The following is a 27,544-nucleotide window of genomic DNA, read 5'->3' as shown; positions in this document are numbered from 1 at the left end:
ATCTATATGAAATTTTTCATGAGAGTTCCTGGGTATGATATTCCCAGACGTTTTTCTCATTTTTTCGATAAATGTCTTTGATGACGTCATATCCGGCATTATGTAAAAGTTGAGGCAGCACTGTCACACCCTCATTTTTCAATAAAATTGATTGAAATTTTGGCCAAGCAATCTTCGACGAAGGCCGGACTTTCCCCAGGGAGAAAGCAGCCCGAATTTTCATGAGGGTAACCTCACAGGACTTTATAAAAAAAAAATTCGTATCATTATCCTTATCCATCGATTCTACTGTCTGTTTTGTTCTCGGCCTACCCTTTAAAAACTCTTCACATTTAAGGTGCCTCTAAGTAAATTGCAGAAGGTTCCTTTTTAGTCAGATTATATAAAAGTCAATACTTTAAATCCAGTTAAAAATCCGAATGTCTTTCAAAAAGTTAAAATACTTGTCCAGGGGAAAGTCCGGCAGTGTGTGCAATGATCGGGTTGAACAAGCACGATGGCTTTTTTCACAATTAATCTTTGCACAGATAGGGAAGTGAAAAACAATTCAATTTGCCAATCAGATAACAAAACAAACAAACAAAAACCCGTACCAGATTCAGAAGCGATTTGGAACAGTCTGACTCCGATCATCCTCTCTGACTCATGTGGCAAACCCATTCATAATGAACAATGTAGTAACATCTGTTTCTCTTTTTTCATACACACATAATTTTACAACAAAATATGAATTATAAGTGCTGTGAAGTACACAGCTTTAGGTTTAATAACATGCACGTAATGACGCGTTTCCGGATGTTTTCCAGTCACCTATCGTTTGTAAGGCAAAAAGGGTTTGGTATTGTTATTGCTATTATTGCAGCAGCTGTCTCCGCTTTAATTAATTTCAGAGGCACAGTTTACGATAACACCTTCACAATGAGTGTTTGTGATGTGCGCAGCTGCAGATTAATATAGATTCCTTTTTTTTTCTCATAAAGACATTAATTTTAAGACAACATGAACGCTTGACTGCTGAGTGCTGCGATACGTACAGTGGTAAAGTACGTAAGGCCAAACAAAACTATATGTTGGTTTAGGGTAACCCGACCGACCCTATTTTTTCCCGCCGACCCTAAAACGTTTTTTTCATTTCTAAAAAAAAACCAAAAAAACATTTGGCACATTTTGCGAACCATACCGAGACTAAGGGAAGTAACCTCCTTTAAAATCGACTAAATCTTTAACAATTAAAAAAAAAAAAAAAGCCGACCTACCGACCCTATCTTTTTGGGTCACGTTACCCTAAACCAACCTACATTTTTGTTTGGCCTAATTAACTGTTACATTCATAATTCTACAACAAAATTAATCAGACATCATGAATGCTACATTCTGTGATCATATGCGTAGCGGTAACTACAGTAACATTCACCACAACTACCCCTTTACATATACATCACACGGCTTGATGAATCACCGAATTGTTGACGTGTTTTGCAGATGCACACACGCATTGTTTACGACTGCCAGTGCAGTGCGCTTTGCTCAGAACACGCACAACCCGAAATGAAGGCTCTGAATAAACAAACTGTGTTATCTTCACTCTGCGACCATCTGTTCCAAACTCGCAGAGTTGACATTCTGACCTTGTTGAGACAAGAAGAAGACACTTGGGGAACTGAATAAACATAAATTTAGAATATCTTGCTTTCTTCTATTAGGGCTTAACGTCCTCATGTATCTACTACATTGGTACAGGTATTGGTAATACGCTGAGGCGTGTAGGACTCAGAATGACAGTAGTGGGAGATTTCACACACACACACACACACACACACACACACACACACACACACACACACACACACACACACAATTAAGATAGTATATTATAATGATTCAACAATAGATTTTCTTTTTCTGAGCCATGTCGTCAGAGTAAGACTGAAACTCATATTTAGACAGATAGCCGAGATTACAAAAAGACTGCATGTTTGTGTCCGTTCAATCGTACAAATATTGGAGAAATTCTAACTAAAATCGATCGATACATGACTGACATTTGTACTTTTGACCAAAATATGAAATTTCACACAGATATGGACAGTCATTGTTCACCTCGACCTCTGGAACACTGACTGTTTCCACTATGTGTACAATGTCATATTTTGGTAAACATACAAATAACGATTCATTAATAGGCAGACAGACAGTCCCCATATAGCGACAATGAGACAGACAGGACAAGAAAGAAGGCAGACAGAGACATAGATACTAGCTAAAGAAAGAGTAGCGAGACAAAGAGAAAGGCAGAGACCGACGCAACACCTCATTGTCACGGTCTATCTTTTACGATCTTTTCATGTCTCTCTCCATCCAAAAGCGTGTGCAAACCATAACACGGGTAATCAAATTAGCATGATAAGAAAACGCACGAAGCTTTCATCTTCACGCTTAATTATCGCAACATATGTCACATAAGCCTCGAATTTTACTTACCAGCCTCCCAGCAAATCGTGGTCCGGAGAAGGAGAGAAGAGGAAGGAAGAGGTACGCACAGAGACAAACGGGTCTGCGTCCTACGCGGAACAACCATTTGACAACAGCAAACTTTCCTCACAAATCCATTGCAAATCCAATCATCTTTCCACTGTTATTATCTCCACATTTACACCAAATCACTCGCCACACGAACATCCGTTCTCCATTCCTCCCGATTGTCGTCTGCGCCTTGCGAAGTGACTGCTAAAATCAATGCCCGAGCGGCGACAGAGCGAGAGCGTTGCAGACGATGAAAATAGAGCTCGGTGTGGTGGGCCGAAGAAGAGCGAAAACAGTACGGCAAAAGAAGACCGCCTGAAGATGTAGAAAGCGAAATGGTTACGGATTGACTAGGCCGCAGAACTGTTGTAAAAGCAAAGGTTTATCTTCGTTTCCAGCGTGTTTTGTTCTCGTTGATTCGTCTTGCCTTGTGTACGACTGTCAGCGTCTGTCTGTAAGTCTGTCTGCATGTACACAAAGAGAGAGAGAGAGAGAGAGAGAGAGAGTGTGTGTGTGTGTGTGTGTTTGTGTGTGTGTGTTCTTTTGAGTGTTTTTCTGTGTATAGTTGATTTTGTCTGTCTTTCAATCTGTAGCCTATCTGTGTTACTTGTATTTCAGGTAGAGAACAAAAATGATAACCCAATGTAATCGCCAGATCGCATAGGCCTGCATTTCTAAGGCTGTTTGAAGCTGTATGAATGTCTGTTAGTCTCTCTGTCTCTGTGTCTGTAGATTCATAACAAAGTAGAGTCTCTGTCTGTCTGTCTGCCTGCCTGCCTGCCTGCTTGCCTGCCTGTCTGTCTGGTTGTCTGTATGTCTGTCTGTCTGTCTGTCTGTATATCTGCCTGTCTGTCTGTATGTCTGTCTGTATGTCTGCCTGTCTGCGTTTGATCTGCCGATCGCTCAGGCTCGTTCAGTTCGGTGCTGTTTTTCTGTGTCTCTGTCACTCTGTCGTCTTAAAGCTCTGTCTCTCTGTCATCTTAAAGCTCTGTCTCTCTGAAGCTCTGTCTCTCTGAAGCTCTGTCTCCGTGTGTGGGTTCTGTGTCTCTGTCACTCTATCATCTTAAAGCTCTGTCTCACTGTCATCTTAAAGCCCTGTCTCTCTGTCATCTTAAAGCACTGTCTCTGTCATCTTAAAGCACTGTATCTCTGTCCTTCTGAAGCTCTGTCTCCGTGTGTTGGTTCTGTGTCTCTGTCACTCTGTCATCTTAAAACTCTGTCTCTCTGTCTCTCTGTTCCTCTGTCTCCGTGTGTTAGTTCTGTGGTAGGGCGACGGAAGCCCGACGCTCTGTATCGATTATTCCACCAACAGGGAGGCGCCTGTTGTCCAGTGCAAGCTTCAGCTGCCCGAGCTATCCACGGGAAATTCCCAATGCGATTAGCGTGCATGCAAATCAAAAAGAGATATTATTGACCGGCTTGTTTTCCTAAAATCCAACGCAAACACATGATCCTGTGTGTATTGTGTGTTGGTTTCCATACACAACGTTCTGGCGGAAAGAGTCTTAACGTGTGTGACAGTGTGTAGAGGTGAGGGAGGGGTGGGGTGGATCGTGTGTGTGTGTGTGTGTGTGCGTGCACACACACACACACACACACACACACACACACACACACACACACACACCGTTTTTTTCTCCATTAATTAAACGTTCCAATAGCTTACCATTCTTGTTTTCTGATTCTGAATGTTGGAACGTTAGGAGTCTATCAGTTTGCTTTTTGTTTCCTCTTTATTTTCACACGTCCGTGGCTTCCATACACGTTGGTCTTCTCAAGCGAGCAGTATGCCAAGTCAATCCGTGTAGCATCCCATAATTATGTTATAGTACACTTAGCAGCCACTTACAACTTCCACGCACTAAAAGTTGTAGACTTTGATGGCGGTAAAGGGAAATCACTCATGTTTAGTTAACCGTAGCTAGTAACCGTTCAATCTTCTATGCACAGAAGGTGGTAGACTTTGAAGACCGAAAAAAAGAGATCACTCATTTCTTGTCGATTTTCTTGCTAGCAGCTGTATCAGCGTCCATGCAAAGGGAAACAAGTCGCGTAAGGCGAAATTACTACATTTAGTCAAGCTGTGGAACTCACAGAATGAAACTGAACGTAGTCCGCCGTTAGTGCAAAAGGCAGTGAAAGTGACGAGCCTGTTTGGCGCGGTAGCGGTTGCGCTGTGCTGCATAGCACGCTTTAGGCCTACTGTACCTCTCTTCGTTTTAACTTTCTGAGCGTGTTTTTAATCCAAACATATGATATCTATATATTTTTTGGAATCAAGAACCGACACGGAATAAGATGAAAGTGTTTTTAAATTGATTTCGAAAATTTAATTTTGATCATAATTTTTTATATTTTTAATTTTCAGAGCTTGTTTTTAATCCAAATATAACATATTTATATGTTTTTAGAATCCGGAAATGATGAAGAATAAGATGAACGTAAATTTGGATCGTTTTATATAAAACAAAATTTGTTTACACTTTTCAGATTTTTGATGACCAAAGTCATTAATTAATTTTTAAGCCACCAAGCTCAAATGCAATACCAAAGTCCGACCTTCGTCGAATATTGCTTGGCCAAAATTTCAATCGATTTGATTGAAAAATGAGGGTGTGACAGTGCCGCCTCAACTTTTACAAAAGCCGGATATGACGTCATCAAAGACGTTTATCGAAAAAAAGAAAAAAACGTCCGGGGATATCATTCCCACAAACTCTCATGTCAAATTTCATAAAGATCGGTCCAGTAGTTTGGTCTGAATCGCTCTACACACACACACGCACAAACAGACACACACACACACACACACACACACACACACACACACACACACACACAATGGGGACACACTCACATACACACACACACATACACCACGACCCTCGTCTCGATTCCCCCTCTACGTTAAAATATTTAGTCAAAACTTGACTAAATATAAAAAGCAGACTAGGAGACGGTTTAACCTGACAAATGAGAAATAGGCCTATGTCATGTTAAGTCGATCCGTATCAATTCAACTAAAGCGACCTCACCAACTCTCAGCGCAACAGGCGACGCTGACGGCGAAAAACGATACATGCCTCATGTTTAGTCGATCCGTACAGAATCTAGTCATATTTAATTAGTATAAAATCTAGCCGATCTTTGCAACCGTAACGACTTAGGCTATGCGCACAAAAGATGCCCAACTTCGAGGCAGGTGAAGGCGATGAAAAAAGAAAAATCAGGCTTGTGTATTTAATGTGTTCAGGATGTATTCATAGTCAATCCGAAAAGGGAGAATTCATGGTTTCTGTTTATCAAATCAGGTAGTCTAGGTAACCTTAACACCTTTTGCGCACAGAAGACGACACATTTTGTGGCTGGTTAATTAATACAAGAAAACGATCGAGAAAACCAGCCTTGTGTATTCGACCTGCTGAGGATATATTCATGGTCAATCCGTATAGGGTTGATTCATGGTTAATCCTAATTAAATCTAACCAGTCTTATCAACCATAACACATTTCATACCACAAAAGATTAGGAACTTCGAGGCTGGTACCGGCAATAAAAGAAACAATCTCCCTTGTTTAGTCAATCCGTTAAAAGATGTCATAGTCAATCCGTACAGGATAAATTTAGGGTTAATCTTTATACAATCTAGTCAATCTAATCAGCCGCAACACCTTTCACACACAGAAGACGATGAACTTTGAAGCTGGTGAAGGATGTAAACGAGAAAATCTCTTCTGCTTAGTCTCTCCGTACAGAAAGTAGTCATGGTCAATCCGTAAAGGACGAATTCATTGTCGATCATTGTAGAATTTAGACGGGCTTAGTGGAGAAGACGCCGGCCTCCAAAGCGGAAGGTCGTGGGTTCGAATCCCGGCCACGCCTGGTGGGTTAAGGATGGAGATTGTCCGATCTCCCAGGTTTACTGATGTGCAGACCTGCTGGTGCCTTATCCCCCTTCGTGTGTACACACAAGCACAAGACCAAGTGCGCACGGAAAGGATCCTGTATGAAACATAAAAATACCAAGCATTCATCCCCACAAAGCGGCGTATGGCTGCCCAGATGGTGGGGTAAAAACTGTCATACACGTAAAAGCCATGAACGAAAAAGAAGAAAATGATTATAGAATGTAGCCAAACTTAGCAGCCATACCACTTTTACACTAAGACGGCCTGCCAAGAGGTGAAAAAGACACTTATAGAGTACGTGTGCTTAGGCCATCCCCAATGAGGAGTGATGACAACTTGTTAGTAATAGACTTGTAAATCTTATCAATAGTAGCAAACGTCACAGGCTGCACGTTCACTAAACCTCTCATGTCTATTCAATCCGTATAGAATCTTGTCAATCTAAGCAACGGTAATACTTTTCATGCACAGAAGACAGTCGACTTGAGACTGAGGCGGGTCAAATATCTCATATGTAGTCATTCTGTGTGAAATCTAGTAAATCCGTATCAATCAAATCTAGTCAATCTCGGGAGTCGTAGCAACGTTCACGTTCAGAAGACGACCGAACGGGAGGCGGGTGAGATCTCTCAGTGCGAGATCGATACCACATCACAGTGTCTGTGTCCGGTACAGCTGACTGGCAATTTCTTCCTACTACGACGTATGACGTCGACTCCAGTCTTTATGTTGCAGGACGTCTGTATTTAATGTATCGTCCGCTCTGGCGCTTTCTCTGGCAAGGTTTTCTTAATGTTAAATATGTGATAACAAAACAAAGTTAGAACATATTTTCAGTACGAAGAGAAACAAAGACGACAAAAGATCAGGCCAGGCATGGAATACAACCATCCTTCCGACAAGGTTTTCTTAATGTTAAATATGTAATTAAAAACAAAGTTCCACAAAAGTACACTGACAGATGAAACAAGCACAATGTAAACCCAATTTCTTCCTACTGTGACGTCGACTCCAGTCTTTATGTTGTAGGACGCCTGTATATCTTGTGTATTGTCTGTTGGAGAGGAGTCTGTGACAAGGCTTTCAGGGGATAGCTTTCTTTTAAATCTTGATATGTAATTAAAAACAAACTTCCAGAAATGTAAACTGACAGAAGAAAAAGGCACAATTTGAATTCGTGTGTGTGTGAGTGTGTGTGAGTGTGTGTGTGTGTGTGTGTGTGTGTGTGTGTGTGTGTGTGTGTGTGTGTGTATGTGTGTTTGTGTGTTTGTGTGTTTGTATGTGTGTGTGTGTGTGTGTGCGCGCGCGTACGAACGTGCGTGTGTGCGTGCGTGCGTCCGTCCCTACAAACGAGTGTGTGAAACTAAAGTGACACCAGAGCCATTTTGAAGTGATTGCTGAACATACATACGCGCGGTCAACACTGGCGTTCCAAAATAACAAGAGAGGGCGCCAGAAATCTTTGACAAATCTGTGTGAACAGTTGAACGGATTACTTTCCTCTGACGACGATTTTGTGGCTGGCATTTTGAATATTTCGGTATGCAGTTTTGAACCTAATTAGTGTGTGTGTGGTTGTTTTGTTGTAATTAAGCGCTCAAATGTTTGTATTTTCTTTTCAAATAAGGACAACAAAGCAGAGAGAGAGAGAGACAGAGAGAGAGAGAGAAGGAGGGAGAGAGAGAGAGAGAGAGGGAGAGAGAGGGAGGAGGAGGGAGGGAGAGAGAGAGAGAGAGAGAGATAGAGAGAGGCGGAAGGGGGGGGTCAAACCGACAAAAAAACGAACATTCCAACAGAAGCAAGCACCTCGCAACGTTTGTCAGCTGTCATTGGCTGTGGATGTCGACGAATCAGAAGCACGTATCACAAAAGTGCTGATTTGTGGATAAGATAGTTTCTCTCCGCTTTCAATGTGTATGTATACATCAGAAGTAGGGGGTGAAGGGGCGACGGATGCTATCCAACTCTCCCACCAGATGGCAGGCCGGACTTGTCCTGTGACCTGGCCGACCGTTGGTCAGGTTGCAATCTGTCAATATCTGGTACTAGAGATCTTATTTTGAGATGATTACTGTCGGTGGAAACTGAGCAGGCGTTCCTGCTTATCTTTTGCCGTTGGACAAAGGGACCAAATACTGAGACGCTACTTTACAGTATTATTCTTTCAGGCTGACAGTTTGACTGACTGTTTTCATAACGCTTCACGCGACTTTACTGTACATGTATTAGTCTTTTAGGCTGACAGCTTGACTGACTTTTTCATAACGCTTCACGCGACTTTACTGTACATGTATTAGTCTTTTAGGCTGACAGCTTGACTGACTGTTTTCATAACGCTTCACGCGACTTTACTGTATTATTCTTTCAGGCTGACAGCTTGACTGACTGTTTTCATAACGCTTCACGCGACTTTACTGTACATGTATTAGTCTTTTAGGCTGACAGCTTGACTGACTTTTTCATAACGCTTCACGCGACTTTACTGTACATGTATAAGTCTTTTAGGCTGACAGCTTGACTGACTTTTTCATAACGCTTCACGCGACTTTACTGTACATGTTTTCTGGGGGAAATAGTGTATGAAACCGCTTTATGTTTTTTTAAATTGATGAGATGTGTGCATTCGGTTGCGTGTGATCTGTTTATAAAATGAAATATCTTGATATGTAATTAAAAACAAACTTCCAGAAATGTAAACTGACAGAAGAAAAAGGCATAATTTGAATTCGTGTGTGTGTGTGTGTGTGTGTGTGTGTGTGTGTGTGTGTGTGTGTGTGTGTGTGTGTGTGTGTGTTTGTATGTGTGTTTGTGTGTTTGTATGTGTGTGTGTGTGTGTGTGTCTTTTAGGCTGACAACTGACTTTTTCATAACGCTTCACGCGACTTTACTGTACATGTATTAGTCTTTTAGGCTGACAGCTTGACTGACTGTTTTCATAACGCTTCACGCGACTTTACTGTACGTGTATTAGTCTTTTAGGCTGACAGCTTCACTGACTTTTTCATAAAGCTTCATGCGACTTTACTGTACATGTATTAGTCTTTTAGGCTGACAGCTTGACTGACTGTTTTCATAACGCTTCACGCGACTTTACTGTACATGTATTAGTCTTTTAGGCTGACAGCTTGACTGACTTTTTCATAAAGCTTCACGCGACTTTACTGTACATGTATTAGTCTTTTAGGCTGACAGCTTGACTGACTTTTTCATAAAGCTTCATGCGACTTTACTGTACATGTATTAGTCTTTTAGGCTGACAGCTTGACTGACTGTTTTCATAACGCTTCACGCGACTTTACTGTACATGTATTAGTCTTTTAGGCTGACAGCTTGACTGACTGTTTTCATAACGCTTCACGCGACTTTACTGTACATGTATTAGTCTTTTAGGCTGACAGCTTGACTGACTTTTTCATAACGCTTCACGCGACTTTACTGTACATGTATTAGTCTTTTAGGCTGACAGCTTGACTGACTGTTTTCATAACGCTTCACGCGACTTTACTGTACATGTATTAGTCTTTTAGGCTGACAGCTTGACTGACTTTTTCATAAAGCTTCATGCGACTTTACTGTACATGTATTAGTCTTTTAGGCTGACAGCTTGACTGACTTTTTCATAAAGCTTCATGCGACTTACTTTTGCAATTGTTTTGTTTTGCTTTGTTTTTACTTGATCTGCTCACGTTATTGTTCTCGTGTACGTCTTGCAGTAAATCAGGCAATATAGAGAATGCTACATGGCTGACTGCTGTGTCGTACCAGATTTACACGAGTTGCTTTTGAAAATATTGAACTGCAAGCGAAAGCGAAAGCAACGAGTGTAAATCTGGTACGACACAGCAAGCCATGTAGTATTCTGTTTATCCTACATACTGTACTTACGTTTATTCTCCCCTCTGCTTCTTTACCTCTGTAAACTTGTAGGGCTAGTTATTTTTCGATAAACACCCAGCATTCAAACAAATAACGAGCCAGCAACCGCCTGAATCCTCGATAGCGCAATGGGTTGAGAAGCTGTTCTGTGTCAGTACTACTTTTGCGACTGAAAAGTTCAGAACGCCCTAATGTACGAAGTATACATCTCTCAAGCAAACAATACAAACATACTGCATTTAAATTAACAACTACAGGCTTGAACACATGAATCTCCATATACAATCCATGAGTTTGGTTGTTTTCTGAATCTAGATCTGCCGTACACAAACGTTCAACACAAGCAAATTCCCAAGGCAAGTAACTCTCATACTTTGTCCAGCGACAAGAGTAGTTCCCCTTTCGAATTTCTTTTCACTCAGTTTCTTCGACAACAGACTGCAATCTGACAGTCAGTTTTCAACAATATTTCATTTTATAAACAGATCACACGCAACCGAATGCACACATCTCATCAATTCAAAAAACATAAAGCGGTTTCATACACTATTTTCCCCAGAAAACTGAACTTCATACAGTTTTTAACGTTGGAACACGTGTGCAAAAGTTCGTCTGCTAGTCCCATTTGACAAAAGAACATTATCCTGAGCGATACCAAAACATGAACAGAACACACAATATCTGCCTTTACCGCCACAGCAGAATAACAACATATTCTTGATTTTAGTCCAAAACAGGAAAACTGACAAGAAGTGTTAACAAGTTCAGTTCAAGTTTCAAGTTAAAGTTTTTATTAGTCCATAACCCATGGGGGCATTTTGAACAATACATACAATCAATACAATCATGATATATGCTAATATAGTAAATAAAAAAATAAAAAAATTATGGGAAACTGTTACAAATTCTATTAATAAAGTCCAAAATATTCTTTAGCAATTTCTTTTTCTTAGTAGCAAACAACTTTTTAAAATTTAAGTGCATTAGGCTTTTTCCAATAGTAAGGTGGTAACAACTCAGCTCTTTCTTCTTTGAAAAAAATCACAGATAAATAAATAATGGAATTTATCACCTATGTCTTGTGATACACATTTGGTGCAAGTTCTTTCTGACCTCGGGATGTTAAGATAACGTTCTTTCTGTACAGGCAAATTGTTGTTTAATGTTCTAAACTTCATCATTGAAACACATTGCTGGTATGGCAGGTGTGTGACATAGTCTTCACATGCAAAAATATCTTTAAACATTCGATAATTCCAAAACATATTTTTTGTTCCAATTTCTGTAAACCATTTATGGATATACTGGTCATACAAGCTTCTTTTTACTTTCTTTTTAAACCATGCGCTTGAGTATTGAACATTTTCTTGAAATGTCCAAAGGCCAGAGAGACCAATTTCATTTAAGGTTTTTTAAATAAAACATAAATAATTAGATTCAATCATCTTGTTGATATACAATTTATAAGTAAAGCAATACACAATACTTGAAAATTTATTTTTATGAATAGGACTAATCAGTTTATACCAATAGCAAAGCATTCTACATTTCATATTAACATCTAGTGGATATCTTCCAAGTTCACCAAATATCATAGCATTTGGAGTTGATTTTTTTTAGTTTGAAAACAATTTTATAAAAACGCAATTGAAGTTTAGTAGCAAGTTCACAGGAACCAAAACCCCATACTTCACATCCGTATAGTAAAATTGGAGCAATCATTTTATCGAACAGGTCAACTTGTATGTCCACAGGCAGTGACAATTGTCTACAAGTACGCAAAAGAACAAACATTGCCCTTGAGGCACGATCATAATTCTTCTGTGCGACTGAAAATGTATTATTATGATTAATCTTAAGGCCCAAGTTTCGTTTCGTTTCGTTTATTTGTTGCTTAACGTCCAGCCGACTACGCAGAGCCATATCAGGACGAGGAAGGGGGGGATGAAGGGGGCCACTTGTCAAGCGATTCCTGTTTACAAATGCACTAACCCATTACTTGTGTCCCAGCAGGCTTTAGTAAAACTAAATTAATACCTACTGGAAGATTACCAGTTTCCAGTATGTTAAAATAGGCTTAACCTATCTACTGCTGGACTTACATCAGAACACTAACAGATTAAACTATACATGAATCGCGAGACAAGCGGCAAGAGAAGAGATTTTTGGAAAAAATACAGGTGAATGAGCAAGAAGGCAGAAAAAAGAAAAGAATTCATGAAGAAAAAGAGAGCATGACAGGAAAGAGGAACCAAAAATCTACCTAACAGCAAACCAGAAAGCTCCTGCGGTTCCAAAAACAGGAGGGGCCTTTAATTTCATAACCGCAGTGCCCCACTGCGGGATAAGGCCCAAGTACATTACATCAAACACTACTTCGATTAAATTGCCATTTAACGTAAACAATGGTTTATTTCTAATTTTACCTCTGGAAAAAACTATAACTTTCGTTTTGTTTACATTAATATTTAGACGCCATTTTAAACAGCATTCGTGCATTTTGTTTAAACATTCTTGCAGGGTTTTTTTCAGACTCTGAGCAGATCACAGTATCATCCGCATACAGTAATAAAAACATTTGAAACAAAGCATTTACATCAGTATCATCCATTCCAACCACAATAGCCTCTCCTGACATAGATTGTAAACCATTACTGTTTTCCAACAGAAAAGGCTTTAGATCCTTTAAAAATAGAGCAAACAACAGCGGTGACAAGTTTTCCACTTGTCTAACTCCACACAAACTGGGAAAATATCCAGAACACTCACTATTAACTTTAACGCAAGACTTGGCATTTTCGTACAAATTTCTTACAGTTTTTAAAAACTTTCCATTAACATCAGAACTAACTAGTTTCTCCCATAAAAATGCACGGCGAACTTTATCAAACGCTTTTTCATAGTCTACAAATGCACAAAACAGTCGCTTCTTTTTGTTGAGAAAAAAATGTAATATACAATGCAAAGTAAAAACATGGTCTAGTGTTGAAAAACCTGTGCGGAAACCTGTTTGTTCTTGACCTAATTTATTATTACTCTCCAAAAAGTTTGATAACCTAGCATTTAAAATTGCAATGAAAAGTTTTCCGAAGCAACTGAGTATAGTAATTCCTTTATAATTTGTGGGGTCAGCTTGGGAGCCTTTATTTTTGTACAATGGAATAATTTCACCTACAGCCCATTGTGTTGGAACCTTTCCTGACTGCAAAACAACATTAAACAACAATACATAAATATCAATCATTCGATCATGTGACGCTTTTAAATACTCATTAATTATTTTATCCTGACCGCATGCCTTATTGTTTTTCAGCTTGTCTATACATTTGATAACTTCCTCCTTTGTAAAAGGCGCATTGAGAAATTCATTACTTGCTTCATTTAAAGGTTCATTACTATCATCCATTTCATTTTCATCACACTCTTGTAGTTTAGTGAAATGTTCGAAAAACTCCGAACTATATAACAGAATGGAATGATTTGCACGGAACTATACAACCGCGCATGAATCGATCGCCTGCGCAAGTTGATTAGGATTCGATCAAACTTTCGCACAAAAACTCCTCTTTTCTTTTAATAACTGAATAAAGGAGGAATAAAGAGCTGAAGCTCGCATTTTTTATGATCCGCTAACTTCGACCATTATTTTTAATAATCACTGAGACTCGGCATGTAACCTGTACGTATTTTACTTAAAACGTCCCGCAGTCGAGGCGGCCAAATTGAAGATGCTTCTTTTGGAACCTCGAGCTCGTCCAAAGCCTCGTGCAATCTCTTACGTCAAAGCAAAGAAACGTCACTCTGGAAAGTGTAGCTTGACGTGTTAGTTCTAAACATTTATCGAGGGGAATTCGCGAGCGCAAATAAAAACAAATCGTTGCTTCAGCATTGCTGTGAGATGCACAGCATCTAGTTCGTATTTACTATAAACGAATCCTGTTGGAATCTACAGAAATCTCTACTACGAAGGAATCCCATAGCAATCACTAAATGGGAAATCTACAACAATCCGTGTTATTAATCCCGCTGTGTCGTGTGCCTGCAACACATAAAGCCAACAAGAAATAAACAACTTTGACAAAAACAAAACACATCTTACAACATCTTTACACTACAGTTTAAGTAAGCGAATAAGTGTTGTATGTGCGTTGTAGATATAAACATACAAACACCTCAGTACGAATCACTCAGTTTCCAAAATGTTACATCAAAAGAGGTTTTTTTTTATATCAAACCTCAAACTAGTAGTACACAAAACACATTTTTCGTCAACATACATGTTAACACATTAACTCTAAAAATGCACACGAAAAGAAAATACACGAACCCACTTCGAACAATATCACCGAAGAATATACCAAGGCAGCAAATATGAAAATGAGGTTCACCCTACGTCAATCATCAAATTAAGTCAGTAAATCACGTGACTAACTTCCGGGCGCCACCGCTTCAAATGAGCGATACCAGCGTTACCCCTCTATCATATTTCTTGACGGCTAGTATCCAAAAACATCCGCTATCAAAAAAAATGCATGGGTCTGTCGTCACAGCACAGCTAAAACAACTACTTCTAACAACAAAATCAGCTGCTACGGTGTCAAGAAACACTCTGCATTGGTAACAAACAGAAGCATTTCTACATTTCCAAGCGGTCTGTGTTCGAAGGCAAAAATCTTAAACATTCTTTAAAATAACAGGTTAAAACGCACACGTACCTTGCTCTTAACAAAATGAAAAACTGCAACAAATTTATTCTCAGACACAAGAGAGCTCTTCATGTCTGCCCAAAGAGTGAAAGAGTGCTTCCGGAATCGTGGGGTTGTCTTCCTTCTATTGTTTGCTAACAGCTGGTCTTTGTGTTTTTGTTGTGTGTTTACATCACTATTAGCATTACATTTTCTCAACAGCCCACAATATTGTTTAAAAATAATTTAAAAGAGGTGTTGCATATGTGAAATGTAAATTCAATCGTAGGCCAACAATTATCGAATGGAAGTTGTAAAGATATTGACAGAAATGAAATCCCCCACACGGTGTGCTTGGCAAAATCAAGTACAATAAACGTTGCGTCAATAACTGCATGTTTCTTACGACTGTTTGCACTCAGGTCTAGGATTCTCTTGAAATAAAGATCTGTCGGCCCCCTCCGATGCTCGCCGTGTGCCGTGTACACGAAATCTGGGTTCAAAAGCTCTGAGGCTTCTTTCAACTGGATCAGTCTCGGTCGAAGCTCTCCAGAACAAGGAACGACTCGTAAGAGTTTGGTCGTTGTTCTTCGACGAAGACGACAGACTTTCACCAGAGCTTGGACTGAATGCTTTCATCGCCTCCAGATGCCTCCAAACATGCTTCCGTTTCATCTTTATCTTCGCTTTGGTCCTCTGATAGAGCTTCAGCAACGTGCTGGCCGGACAGGTAGACAGGACCGGAGCCTCTGGCCAGGCTGAAGGTGACCTTGGAGTTGAAGGAGACGCCAACAGAGATGGTGCTGTCCCTCCCGCCCACCATCTTCACCAACGGCTGCTTGACTCGCTGACCGTTGATGTCCGTCGTCTCCACTTCCACCACGTTCACCTCCACCTGTTCAGCAGTCGGGTTAAGAACGGCCAGGGTGACCTTAAGTCTGTGAACACGATGCTCGTCCTCGGGTTCTTCCCATGTCAGGGGATGAGATGGCGTGATCTGTCCGCCCCAGAAGAAAGCGGTGTGCTTGCCTTTGTAGAGCTGAGGGGACTCTTTGTGTTTGGCGGGCACGGTGGGTACCGCGTGAGGCTGGTGCAGCACGGTGAACACGGCTTCCAGATCTTCATGCAGAGGCTTAGGGGCATAGCGTTCTCGTACTTCCCTCTCCAAGCCCTGCAACAGAACCGATAATAATATAATAGTGATATCCTTTTTTGGGGGGAACGGTATAACTGCGCTGTAAGAACCTGTCAAAACATAAAACGAAAATGCAAAATTATGTTTCAGCATAACCTTTACCGGAAACTGAAGTGTGGTACAGTTTGTCTGACAGTCTTTTTCTCGGCCTATTCTTTAAAATCAATGTATTACATGTATATATGCTTATTACTTGGCTTTCTTTTTATTTCTACAAAGCGATCGATTCACATGGCAAAATGTTGACTTCATGTTTCTCCAAACAATCCGTTTCATGAATTTTCTCTCGTTGTTTGTAAGGGGGGGGGGGTGCAATTAAATTATGTTTTCGTTATTCCAGTGCAGCGTTAATGTCCTTTTTTTCCAATAGCCTGCAGTGAAATGGGAATTGTGTTTACCTTCAAGGCGTCAGTACCCTTGGAACGATAGCAGATGGCCAAGATGACGTCAGACAGGGTAGAGAATTCTGACAGCTCCAGATGGCAACCTCCAGACATCCGAGTTATCGTTCGGAAGAAATCGGTCGATTGAGGGTTGGAATTTATCTGTACGCCGTAGATTCGCATACCCTGTTCCACAAAATGAGAGTCAGTTTTACCAGACTAGAAAATTGTCATTTAATACCAGACTTACACGAAGGCATTCCCAACGAGCCAAATGTTCAGAAACAGGTTTTATACCATGTTCCCGAGGATTTTGGAAGAGAAAGTTTAATGTAGAAATTGATGAACGATCTTGGATAGTTGCCTATCAGTCAACACAAGAGACTAGATTAAGAGTTTTACACTGGAAAATTATGCACAACATTTATCCGACCAACATTCTCCTGTGTAAAATGAAAGTAACGGAAACTAATAAATGTAATTACTGTTGTGATGTAACTGATTTCATTGAACACTTCTTTTTTGAATGCCCGGTTGTATACAAATTCTGGAAGTTTATTGAAGAATTTATTTTTCGTACCTTAGAAATTAAGATTGTTTTGAAAGTTAGTGATGTTTTATTTGGTATGCATTTTGTAATGGTGAAAAAGGCAACTATGTATAAATTGAACCACATTATCTTAATCGGAAAGATGTGCGTTATATATACATTGTAAAAAAAAAAAAAATCGTTTTTACCGTTGGAAAGTATTTTTAATAGGCAGTTACAGATAAGAAGCATTTTTGTGTGAGTGTTCGAAGAACAAAACGTTAAAAAAAGTTAGCTTATTGTACTCGATAAGTTGTATTTAATTCATTGTATGAGATATTGTTAATTGTTGTTATTTATTTGAATAAAATTGTTATGAAACCTAAAAAAAAATTTAAAAAAAACAAACAAAGGTTTTATTTTCACAACCGCGAATGAATTAACACGATTTACTCACGATTTCGGCCAGCAGTCTGGCTTCTTGTCTCCAGTCGATGTTGTCCTTATTTTGAGGATCTGTAGGTGGATGAGGGTAAGAGTCTCCGATCACGATCAGAATTTTCTGCGCTTTCCTCTTCCACGTGAGTTTTGTCCTGACCAGCCGCAGGACCAGCTCGTAGCATTCCGGGAAATCCCCTCCACCAGTGTCTTGCACGTTGTTGACAAAATCCACAAGCCTGTCGTCGTCATCGGAAAAGTCCAGGTGCTTGGTGACGTAGATGTCCTTATCGCAGTAGTCTCCATGAGCAATGACAGAGAGATTGACACCAGGGATGTCAGTCTTCAGTCTGCGAATCATCTCAGAGATACGTTTTCGGACCTCAGCTAGAGCTTTGGCCATGGACCCAGTCGTGTCGAATGAAATGGCGACCTGAATTGAAGCCATGATTGGGACTGGCACTACCGTCTAATGGAGTAAGTTGAACTGTTGTGTCTTCTGCCTCAAATAAAGAAAGGAATTGCGGCATTAAGTAACCCTGTAGATACAGTGGAACCCGCTAAAATCAAAGTCCAACGGGAAAACAAATGCTGTTTTATATACGATGGTGTTTTTTAAATCAAAAATACTCGGATTGGAAAAATATTTGGTAATACCATTTCACTTTATCCGAAGAGCTTTCTTTTGGCGTCCTATTTTGACAGTAGCAATTTGTTGTGAGTGGAGAGAATAGAAGAAGCTCTCTTAATCTAAGTAATTTGGAGTAATTAGTGATTATATTCGGAGGTGCAAAGAAGTGCAACAGTTTTGCAATTTTGTCCAGATAATTCATCAGGTTCCCGTACAAATTGTGTGAAAATGTGAAAATGGGTATGCAAATTGGTACACATGTAATCTCGCTTTTGGATCAAAATATCAAGAGAAATTTAACGGTTGTATGGTTTTGTACAGCAAAAACAATTATGTGCCTACTCATGACAGCAATGTTTTTCAATGCTCAAAGAAAAACTAGGCAGCATACTTAAAACGGAAACGTATAGAGGAAATGTGAAATTATCAATTTACATTGCTTAAGGACAATTTTTAACGTACAAATAATTTAGTAAACTTCCGTTTGAATATGAACAAGTTTCCTCACTTCGTCTCGTAACTTTAATTTCTATGCACTAATGCAGATACATGTACTTCACTTGTGCACTGCAGTGTATTCAATTGCAACGCACCGTAAAAGTGGAGTCACAACACACAAGTTATTACGTGTTTTTGATGAAATTCATAGTCTAATTTTTTTACCAGTGGTCGTTGATGTGTGTGGTCATATGGAGTTTGGGAGTTTTGCTAAACGTTATTAGTAATTCAGAGACTGAAAAAGCGAGGAGAGATTTTAAACCCTTCCTTGTTTTAACGTCTCCCAGATCAACACACAATAACTAATCATTCTTGTTTCAGGTAATACGCTTTGTTTTATGCTTCATAGAAATTGGACAAGAAAAAAACCCGTGTGTACTTTCTTTTTCTGGATCGAGGGTATATATTAGCGTCATGGGGTGACTTGTACACAAGTCTTTAATACATCATTAGACATTTTTTCCAGCGAAAAGATTCTTTTTTTAATTACTTAATTAAACCTTCTGCTGAAGAAAGCTTATATGGAGTTAGAACTGCATATATTTGCACCAAACCATTTGGATGCTTAAAAGGAAAACCACATACACTATATAAACAATTAAAAGACCTAAAGCTACAAACTATAATGCAGAATAAATGTATACAGCATAATATGGCATCCAAAGTAGTGTTAAACAACGTAATTATCAAACCAAACCAAAAAAAAAGAAACATTTAAAGTGTCAGTCTCCAATAGTCTGTAAAGTAAAGCTTGCTACTGTGTTATGTCTTAAACAAACATAGGATATTCAGTTAACCTTGAAAAAAGTTGACTGGAGTATGCTGCGGAAATACTAAGGATACAATGAAGTTTAGCCGTATAATTTGGAGTGACAACTCTCTTGCGCCTAGTGTGGGTTCACCACTCTTACTTTTTTCAGACAGAAGGCATTCAGCTTCAAACACCTATTTTCGCGTATCACGCCAATTCAACATTAAACATAATTACATCTTGGTGCCCTGCAATAAAACTTACTTTGCATAATACACCATTTACTTGACATCAAAATAACATCAGTATACCCATCAAGAAACTTACCCCAAGCAAACGTAGGCTTGTAATGTTCGTCCGCAAAGTGGCAGTCAACCGTATTGCACCTTTCGTTATAAGGCATCTGCTGTCCTCATTTGCTAAGGTTGGTAAACAGTCTACTCATGGCTGAGTTAGTCGAATCAGTTTTCGAGAAATGTCCTCCATCTACACACAGTGCTCCATGACAAAAACACGGCTCAGGTTTGCGGCGCAATGCTTATAAACACTTACATTATACAAACTACATAACAAAATAAACAAAACAATTGCAAAATTGAGTCGACAGTCCTAAAAAAAACTCACATCGGCGTCTAGTCAAGGGCTTATTAATTCTGATAAAGCGATGTGTCTTGTTTAAATATAAAATATGACACAAAAGTCTGCATTCATGTCTCTGTAAAATCACTGAGACTCGGCATGTAACCTGTTTAAAACGTCCCGCAGTCGAGGCGGCCAAATTGAAGATGCTTCTTTTGGAACCTCGAGCTCGTCCAAAGCCTCGTGCAATCTCTTACGTCAAAGCAAAGAAACGTCACTCTGGAAAGTGCAGCTTGACGTGTTAGTTCTAAACATTTATCGAGGGGAATTCGCGTCCATACAGACGTTTGTCTCGGTGACTTTGGCATCATAAGCAGTGGAAAAACAGGTCCCTGCCAGACTTGTTTGACACGACCTCATTTACATAATATACACATGTGGTTTGAGCGATATTGTTATCTAATGAGTGGTCTCTCTCACCTATGTAGGATAAATAGAGAATACTACATGGCTTGCTGTGTCGTACCAGATTTACACGAGTTGTTTTTTTAAAATATTGAACTGCGAGCGAAAGCGAGCTGTTCACTATTTGAAAAAGCAACAGTCTCATTTTCCGCACTTGCTTGGGGAAAAACACGTAACGGTAAGATCGTGTGGGCAGCGCGCTTTTGTGATATTGCAAGAACGTGTGGTATCATGAAGATTAATAGCACCTTGGTACTTATTGTACTCATAGCCCAACCAATCAGCTACCTTATTCTTGCAATATCACAAAAGCGCGCTGCCCACACGACTTACCGTTACGTGTTTATTATATAAACGGTGGCAACTGTCTGCAAATGGGGACAATGAGGAGTGTTGGTAGCTGGTAAGATGAAGGTCTTCTAATGAGTGCCCATAATTTAATGCGGTATCCTGACAGATATTATACCAGGGCTCTGACAGGCGCAGTTGCCTAGTGGATAAAGACGTCGGCCTGCTAATCGGAAGGTCGTGAGTTCAAATCCCGGCCGCCTGGTGGGTTAAGGGTGGAGATTTTTCCGATCTCCCAGGTCAACTTATGTGTACCCCCGTCGTGTGTACACGCAAGCACAAGACCAAGTGCGCACGAAAAAGATTCTGTAATCAATGTCAGAGTTCGGTGGGTTATAGAAACACGAAAATACCCAGCATGCTTCCTCCGAAAGCGGCGTATGGCTGCCTGAATGGCGGGGAAAAAACGATCATACACGCAATAACCCGATCGTGCAAAAACATGATTGAACGTGGGAGTTTCAGCCCATGAACGAAGAAGAAGAAGATACCAGGACTCTGATCCTAGAATAAATTCTGCGAAACAACGACACTTTCGGTCTTAGTTAGGGTTCAAACGTTGTTGTTCTTATTCTAACCAAGCTTCTCCGTCCAGAAAAGTTCGCCCGCTGAAAATGTCCTTCATTATTATGTCTTTTGGGTTACGTCCTTTGATCGATCGAGGCCAAAGTCAGCTTTCTCTAAGTTGGCCTTTATGTCCAAAATGTCTTAAGCCGTAGAACGTGATCACGGTAAATGTTGATTACATTTTGGCGGGAGATGCGAACTGACACACCGCATAAAGTTTCGTTTTGCTGGTAACATTAACGATATGTGAAGTCGTGTGTGCTATAGTTGTGTAAATGTTTTGACTGGTTAGGCTATATCTTTATCTGCGACATAAAAACAAATCGTTGCTTCAGCGTTGCTATGAGATGCACAGCATCTAGTTCGTATTTACTATAAACGAATCCTGTTGGAATCTACAGAAATCTCTACTACGAAGGAATCCCATAGCAATCACTAAATGGGAAATCTACAACAATCCGTTATTAATCCCGCTGTGTCGTGTGCCTGCAACACATAAAGCCAACAAGAAATAAACAACTTTGACAAAAACAAAACACATCTTACAACATCTTTACACTACAGTTTAAGTAAGCGAATAAGTGTTGTATGTGCGTTGTAGATATAAACATACAAACACCTCAGTACGAATCACTCAGTTTCCAAAATGTTACATCAAAAGAGTTTTGTTTTTTTATATCAAACCTCAAACTAGTAGTACACAAAACACATTTTTCGTTAACATACATGTTAACACATTAACTTTAAAAATACACACGAAAAGAAAATACACGAACCCACTTCGAACAATATCACCGAAGGATATACCAAGGCAGCAAATATGAAAATGAGGTTCACCCTACGTCAATCATCAAATTAAGTCAGTAAATCACGTGACTAACTTCCGGGCGCCACCGCTTCAAATGAGCGATGCCAGCGTTACCCCTCTATCATATTTCTTGACGGCTAGTATCCAAAAACATCAGCTATCAAAAAAAATGCATGGGTCTGTCGTCACAGCACAGCTAAAACAACTGCTTCTAACAACAAAATCAGCTGCTATGGTGTCAAGAAACCCTCTGCATTGGTAACAAACAGACGCATTTCTACATTTCCAAGGGTCTGTGTTCGAAGGCAAAAATCTTAAATATTCTTTAAAATAACAGGTTAAACCGCACACGTACCTTGCTCTTAACAAAATGAAAAACTACAACAAATGACAGATTTATTCTCAGACACAAGAGAGCTCTTCATGTCTGCCCAAAGAGTGAAAGAGTGCTTCCGGAATCGTGGGGTTGTCTCCCTTCTATTGTTTGCTAACAGCTGGTCTTTGTGTTTTTGTTGTGTGTTTACATCACTATTAGCATTACATTTTCTCAACAGCCCACATTATTGTTTAAAAATAATGTAAAAGAGGTGTTGCATATGTGAAATGTAAATTCAATCGTAGGCCAACAATTATCGAATGGAAGTTGTAAAGATATTGACAGAAATGAAATCCCCCACACGGTGTGCTTGGCAAAATCAAGTACAATAAACGTTGCGTCAATAACTGCAAGTTTCTTACGACTGTTTGCACTCAGGTCTAGGATTCTCTTGAAATAAAGATCTGTCGGCCCCCTCCGATGCTCGCCGTGTGCCGTGTACACGAAAACTGGGTTCAAAAGCTCTGAGGCTTCTTTCAACTGGATCAGTCTCGGTCAAAGCTCTCCAGAACATGGAACGACTCGTAAGAGTTTGGTTGGTTTTCTTCGACGAAGACGACAGACTTTCACCAGAGCTTGGAATGCTTTCATCGCCTTCAGATGCCTCCAAACATGCTTCCGTTTCATCAGAGCTTGGAATGCTTTCATCGCCTCCAGATGACTCCAAACATGCTTCTGTTTCATCTTTATCTTCGCTTTGGTCTTCTGATAGAGCTTCAGCAACGTGCTGGCCGGACAGGTAGACAGGACCGGTGCCTCTGGCCAGGCTGAAGGTGACCTTGGAGTTGAAGGAGACGCCAACAGAGATGGTGCTGTCCCTCCCGCCCACCATCTTCACCAACGGCTGCTTGACTCGCTGACCGTTGATGTCCGTTGTCTCCACTTCCACCACGTTCACCTCCACCTGTTCAGCAGTCGGGTTAAGAACGGCCAGGGTGACCTTAAGTCTGTGAACACGATGCTCGTCCTCGGGTTCTTCCCATGTCAGGGGATGAGATGGCGTGATCTGTCCGCCCCAGAAGAAAGCGGTGTGCTTGCCTTTGTAGAGCTGAGGGGACTCTTTGTGTTTGGCGGGCACGGTGGGTACCGCGTGAGGCTGGTGCAGCACGGTGAACACGGCTTCCAGATCTTCATGCAGAGGCTTAGGGGCATAGCGTTCTCGTACTTCCCTCTCCAAGCCCTGCAACAGAACCGATAATGATATAATAGTGATATGCTTTTTGGGGGGAACGGTATAACTACGCTGTAAGAACCTCTTAAAACATAAAACGAAAATGCAAAAATATGTTTCAACATAACCTTTACCGGAAACTGAAGTGTGGTACAGTTTGTCTGACAGTCTTTTTCTCGGCCTATTCTTTAAAATCAATGTATTACATGTATATATGCTTATTACTTGGCTTTCTTTTTATTTCTACAAAGCGATCGATTCACATGGCAAAATGTTGACTTCATGTTTCTCCAAACAATCCTTTTCATGAATTTTCTCTCATTGTTTGTAAGGGGGGAGGGGGGGTGCAATTAAATTATTTTTTCGTTATTCCAGTGCAGCGTTAATGTCCTTTTTTTCCAATAGCCTGCAGTGAGTGAAATGGGAATTGTGTTTACCTTCAAGGCGTCAGTACCCTTGGAACGATAGCAGATGGCCAAGATGACGTCAGACAGGGTAGAGAACTCTGACAGCTCCAGATGGCAACCTCCAGACATCTGAGTTATCGTTCGGAAGAAATCGGTCGATGGAGGGTTGGAATTTATCTGTACGCCGTAGATTCGCATACCCTGTTCCACAAAATGAGAGTCAGTTTTACCAGACTAGAAAATTGTCATTTAATACCAGACTTACACGAAGGCATTCCCAACGAGCCAAATGTTCAGAAACAGGTTTTATTTTCACAACCGCGAATGAATTAACACGATTTACTCACGATTTCGGCCAGCAGTCTGGCTTCTTTTCTCCAGTCGATGTTGTCTTTATTTTGAGGATCTGTAGGTGGATGAGGGTAAGAGTCTCCGATCACGATCAGAATTTTCTGCGCTTTTCTCTTCCACGTGAGTTTTGTCCTGACCAGCCGCAGGACCAGCTCGTAGCATTCCGGGGCATCCCCGCCATGAGTGTCTTGCACGTTGTTGACAAAATCCACAAGCCTGTCGTCGTCATCGGAAAAGTCCAGGTGCTTGGTGACGTAGATGTCCTCATCGCAGTAGTCTCCATGAGCGATGACAGAGAGATTGACACCAGGGATGTCAGTCTTCAGTCTGCGAATCATCTCAGAGATACGTTTTCGGACCTCAGCTAGAGCTTTGGCCATGGACCCGGTCGTGTCGAATGAAATGGCGACCTGAATTGAAGCCATGATTGGGACTGGCACTACCGTCTAATGGAGTAAGTTGAACTGTTGTGTCCTTTGCCTGAAATAAAGAAAGGAATTGCGGCATTAAGTAACCCTGTAGATACAGTGGAACCCGCTAAAATCAAAGTCGAGCGGGAAAACAAATGCTGTTTTATATACGATGGTGTTTTTATAATCAAAAATACTCGGATTGAAAAAATATTTGGTAATATCATTTCACTTTATCCGAAGAGCTTTCTTTTGACGTCCTATTTTGACAGTAGCAATTTGTTGTGAGTGGAGAGAATAGAAGAAGCTCTCTTAATCTAAGTAATTTGGAGTAATTAGTGATTATATTCGGAGGTGCAAAGAAGTGCAACAGTTTTGCAATTTTGTCCAGATAATTCATCAGGTTCCTGTACAAATTGTGTGAAAATGGGTATGCAAATTGGTACATGTAATCTTGCTTTTGGATCAAAATATCAAGAGAAATTTAACGGTTGTATGGTTTTGTACAGCAAAAACAATTATTTTCCTACTCATGACAGCAATGTTTTTCAATGCTCAAAGAAAAACTAGGCAGCATACTTAAAACGGAAACGTATAGAGGAAATGTGAAATTATCAATTTTTATCGTACCAATAATTTAGTAAACTTCCGTTTGAATATGAACAAGTTTCCTCACTTCGTCTCGTAACTTTAATTTCTATGCACTAATGCAGATACATGTACCTCACTTGTGCACTGCTGTGTATTCAATTGCAACGCACCGTAAAAGTGGAGTCACAACACACAAGTTATTCCGTGTTTTTGATGAAATTCATAGTCTAATTTTTTTACCAGTGGTTGTTGATGTGTGTGGTCATATGGAGTTTGGGAGTTTTGCTAAACGTTATTAGTAATTCAGAGACTGAAAAAGCAAGGAGAGATTTTAAACCCTTCCTTGTTTTAACGTCTCCCAGATCAACACACAATAACTAATCATTCTTGTTTCAGGTAATACGCTTTGTTTTATGTTTCATAGAAATTGGACAAGAAAAAAACCGGTGTGTACTTTCTTTTGCTGGAGGGTATATATTAGCGTCATGGGGTGACTTGTACACAAGTCTTTAATATATCATTAGACATTTTTTCCATCATTATACCCATCAAGAAACTTACCCCAAGCAAACGTAGGCTTGTAATGTTCGTCCGCAAAGTGGCAGTCAACCGTATTGCACCTTTCGTTATAAGGCATCTGCTGTCCTCATTTGCTAAGGTTGGTAAACAGTCTACTCATGGCTGAGTTAGTCGAATCAGTTTTCGAGAAATGTCCTCCATCTACACACAGTGCTCCATGACAAAAACACGGCCCAGGTTTGCGGCGCAATGCTTGTAAACACTTACATTATACAAACTACAAAATAAACAAAACAATTGCAAAATTGAGTCGACAGTCCTAAAAAAAAACAGTCTACTCATGGCTGAGTTAGTCGAATCAGTTTTCGAGAAATGTCCTCCATCTACACACAGTGCTCCATGACAAAAACACGGCCCAGGTTTGCGGCGCAATGCTTGTAAACACTTACATTATACAAACTACAAAATAAACAAAACAATTGCAAAATTGAGTCGACAGTCCTAAAAAAAACTCACATCGGCGTCTAGTCAAGGGCTTATTAATTCTGATAAAGCGATGTGTCTTGTTTAAATATAAAATATGACACAAAAGTCTGCATTCATGTCTCTGTAAAACCCCGAAAATTTCCGAACGCCCCCCCCCCCCCCCCCCCCCCTGGATCCTCCCCTGGGTCAGAACATACGTGTATTTGAAGATCTGCCTTTCTTCTGCTCAAAGTTGTTTTTCTTGGATATGAGCAATATTTGAGTTGGACGTCACAACTCGGTGAACACCCTTACCCTCGAAAATCGCGTTTTTTGACTGCACGATTCACTTTTAATCGTCAAAACGGTGACTTAAACTGAACAATATTCAATATACATCAGAATGTTTATTTGGTGTCTTAATTGCCTAACAGGACATACTCATTTCGTTTACATCCGCTATGCAGTCAGGCTGATCTAGCATGTAAAAGAGAGTGACCAAAACCCTGAAAAACGGCAAGAAATCCTGTTTTTTAATGGTGGTTTTGTCAGTTACCCATTCTATTTTTAGTAAGATCGGCTTTCGGTAAAGCCCCATGGGCGCTTGTATCACAACACGTCATCTGCAGGTAATGGTCGTTGATCACTTCTAATTAATGAACTTCTGGTTTTACTGGTGTCATTCAGAAGAAAATAGGCTGATATCGTCGATTTACCTTTTATTTTCTTGTTCCTTATGCAATGACGATTAATTATAGTCGTTGTCGTTGTCATTGTCGTTGTCGTTGTTTTTGTTGTTGTCGTTGTTGTTGTTGTACCTGTTGTTGTTGTTTTACCTGTTGTTAATGTACGTGTTGTTGTTCTTGTAGTTGTTATGGTTTACCAAAAGTGAATTCCTTGACAACTTGACAATCCCTGATTTAAACAAAATGGTTATGACAACTCAGAATGCTCAGAATTAAATAATATCGGTAAATGTTAATTAGGTTTTATGTTGTCAGGCTTCTCCGAACCGTATCGGTTTACAGGTTACAACTAGCCCGGAATAAGTAGTCTCGACGATGACTGGT

General features: G+C 40.1%; 2 protein-coding genes across 6 annotated transcripts in view; both read right to left on the bottom strand.

Moving 5' to 3' along the window:
• Positions 1–2,824, bottom strand: part of LOC138959863 (uncharacterized) — a 60,586-nt gene extending 57,762 nt beyond the window's left edge. Inside the window, exon 1 of the mRNA XM_070331511.1 lies at positions 2,482–2,824. The gene's annotated coding sequence lies outside the window, so the exon portion shown is untranslated. The remainder of the gene's footprint in view (positions 1–2,481) is intronic.
• Positions 2,825–13,149: 10,325 nt separating this feature from the next.
• LOC138959856 (uncharacterized) lies at positions 13,150–26,217 on the bottom strand. 5 transcript variants are annotated; one of them, XR_011453812.1, is made up of 6 exons: positions 22,726–22,914; positions 19,745–22,683; positions 17,557–18,040; positions 16,586–16,756; positions 15,202–16,163; positions 13,150–15,159 (listed from the first exon to the last, which is right to left on the bottom strand). XR_011453812.1 is itself a non-coding variant. In XM_070331504.1 (5 exons), the coding sequence occupies exons 3-5, from the start codon at positions 17,983–17,985 to the stop codon at positions 15,603–15,605; spliced, it is 1,161 nt and encodes a 386-aa protein (XP_070187605.1). In that variant the 5' UTR covers positions 17,986–18,040; positions 19,745–22,683; positions 22,726–22,914; the 3' UTR covers positions 13,150–15,602. The 5 variants fall into 5 exon arrangements, 3 of the variants coding, with proteins under 3 accessions (XP_070187605.1, XP_070187606.1, XP_070187604.1); XM_070331504.1 differs by having other exon boundaries at positions 13,150–16,163; XM_070331505.1 differs by having other exon boundaries at positions 13,150–16,163; positions 17,557–18,036.
• Positions 26,218–27,544: the final 1,327 nt, after the last annotated feature.

Source organism: Littorina saxatilis, linkage group LG2 (assembly GCF_037325665.1).
Source record: "Littorina saxatilis isolate snail1 linkage group LG2, US_GU_Lsax_2.0, whole genome shotgun sequence".
Lineage (NCBI taxonomy): Eukaryota > Metazoa > Mollusca > Gastropoda > Littorinimorpha > Littorinidae > Littorina > Littorina saxatilis.
Note: the sequence above shows the minus strand (reverse complement) of the source record. Positions and strands in the feature narration are given on the sequence as shown.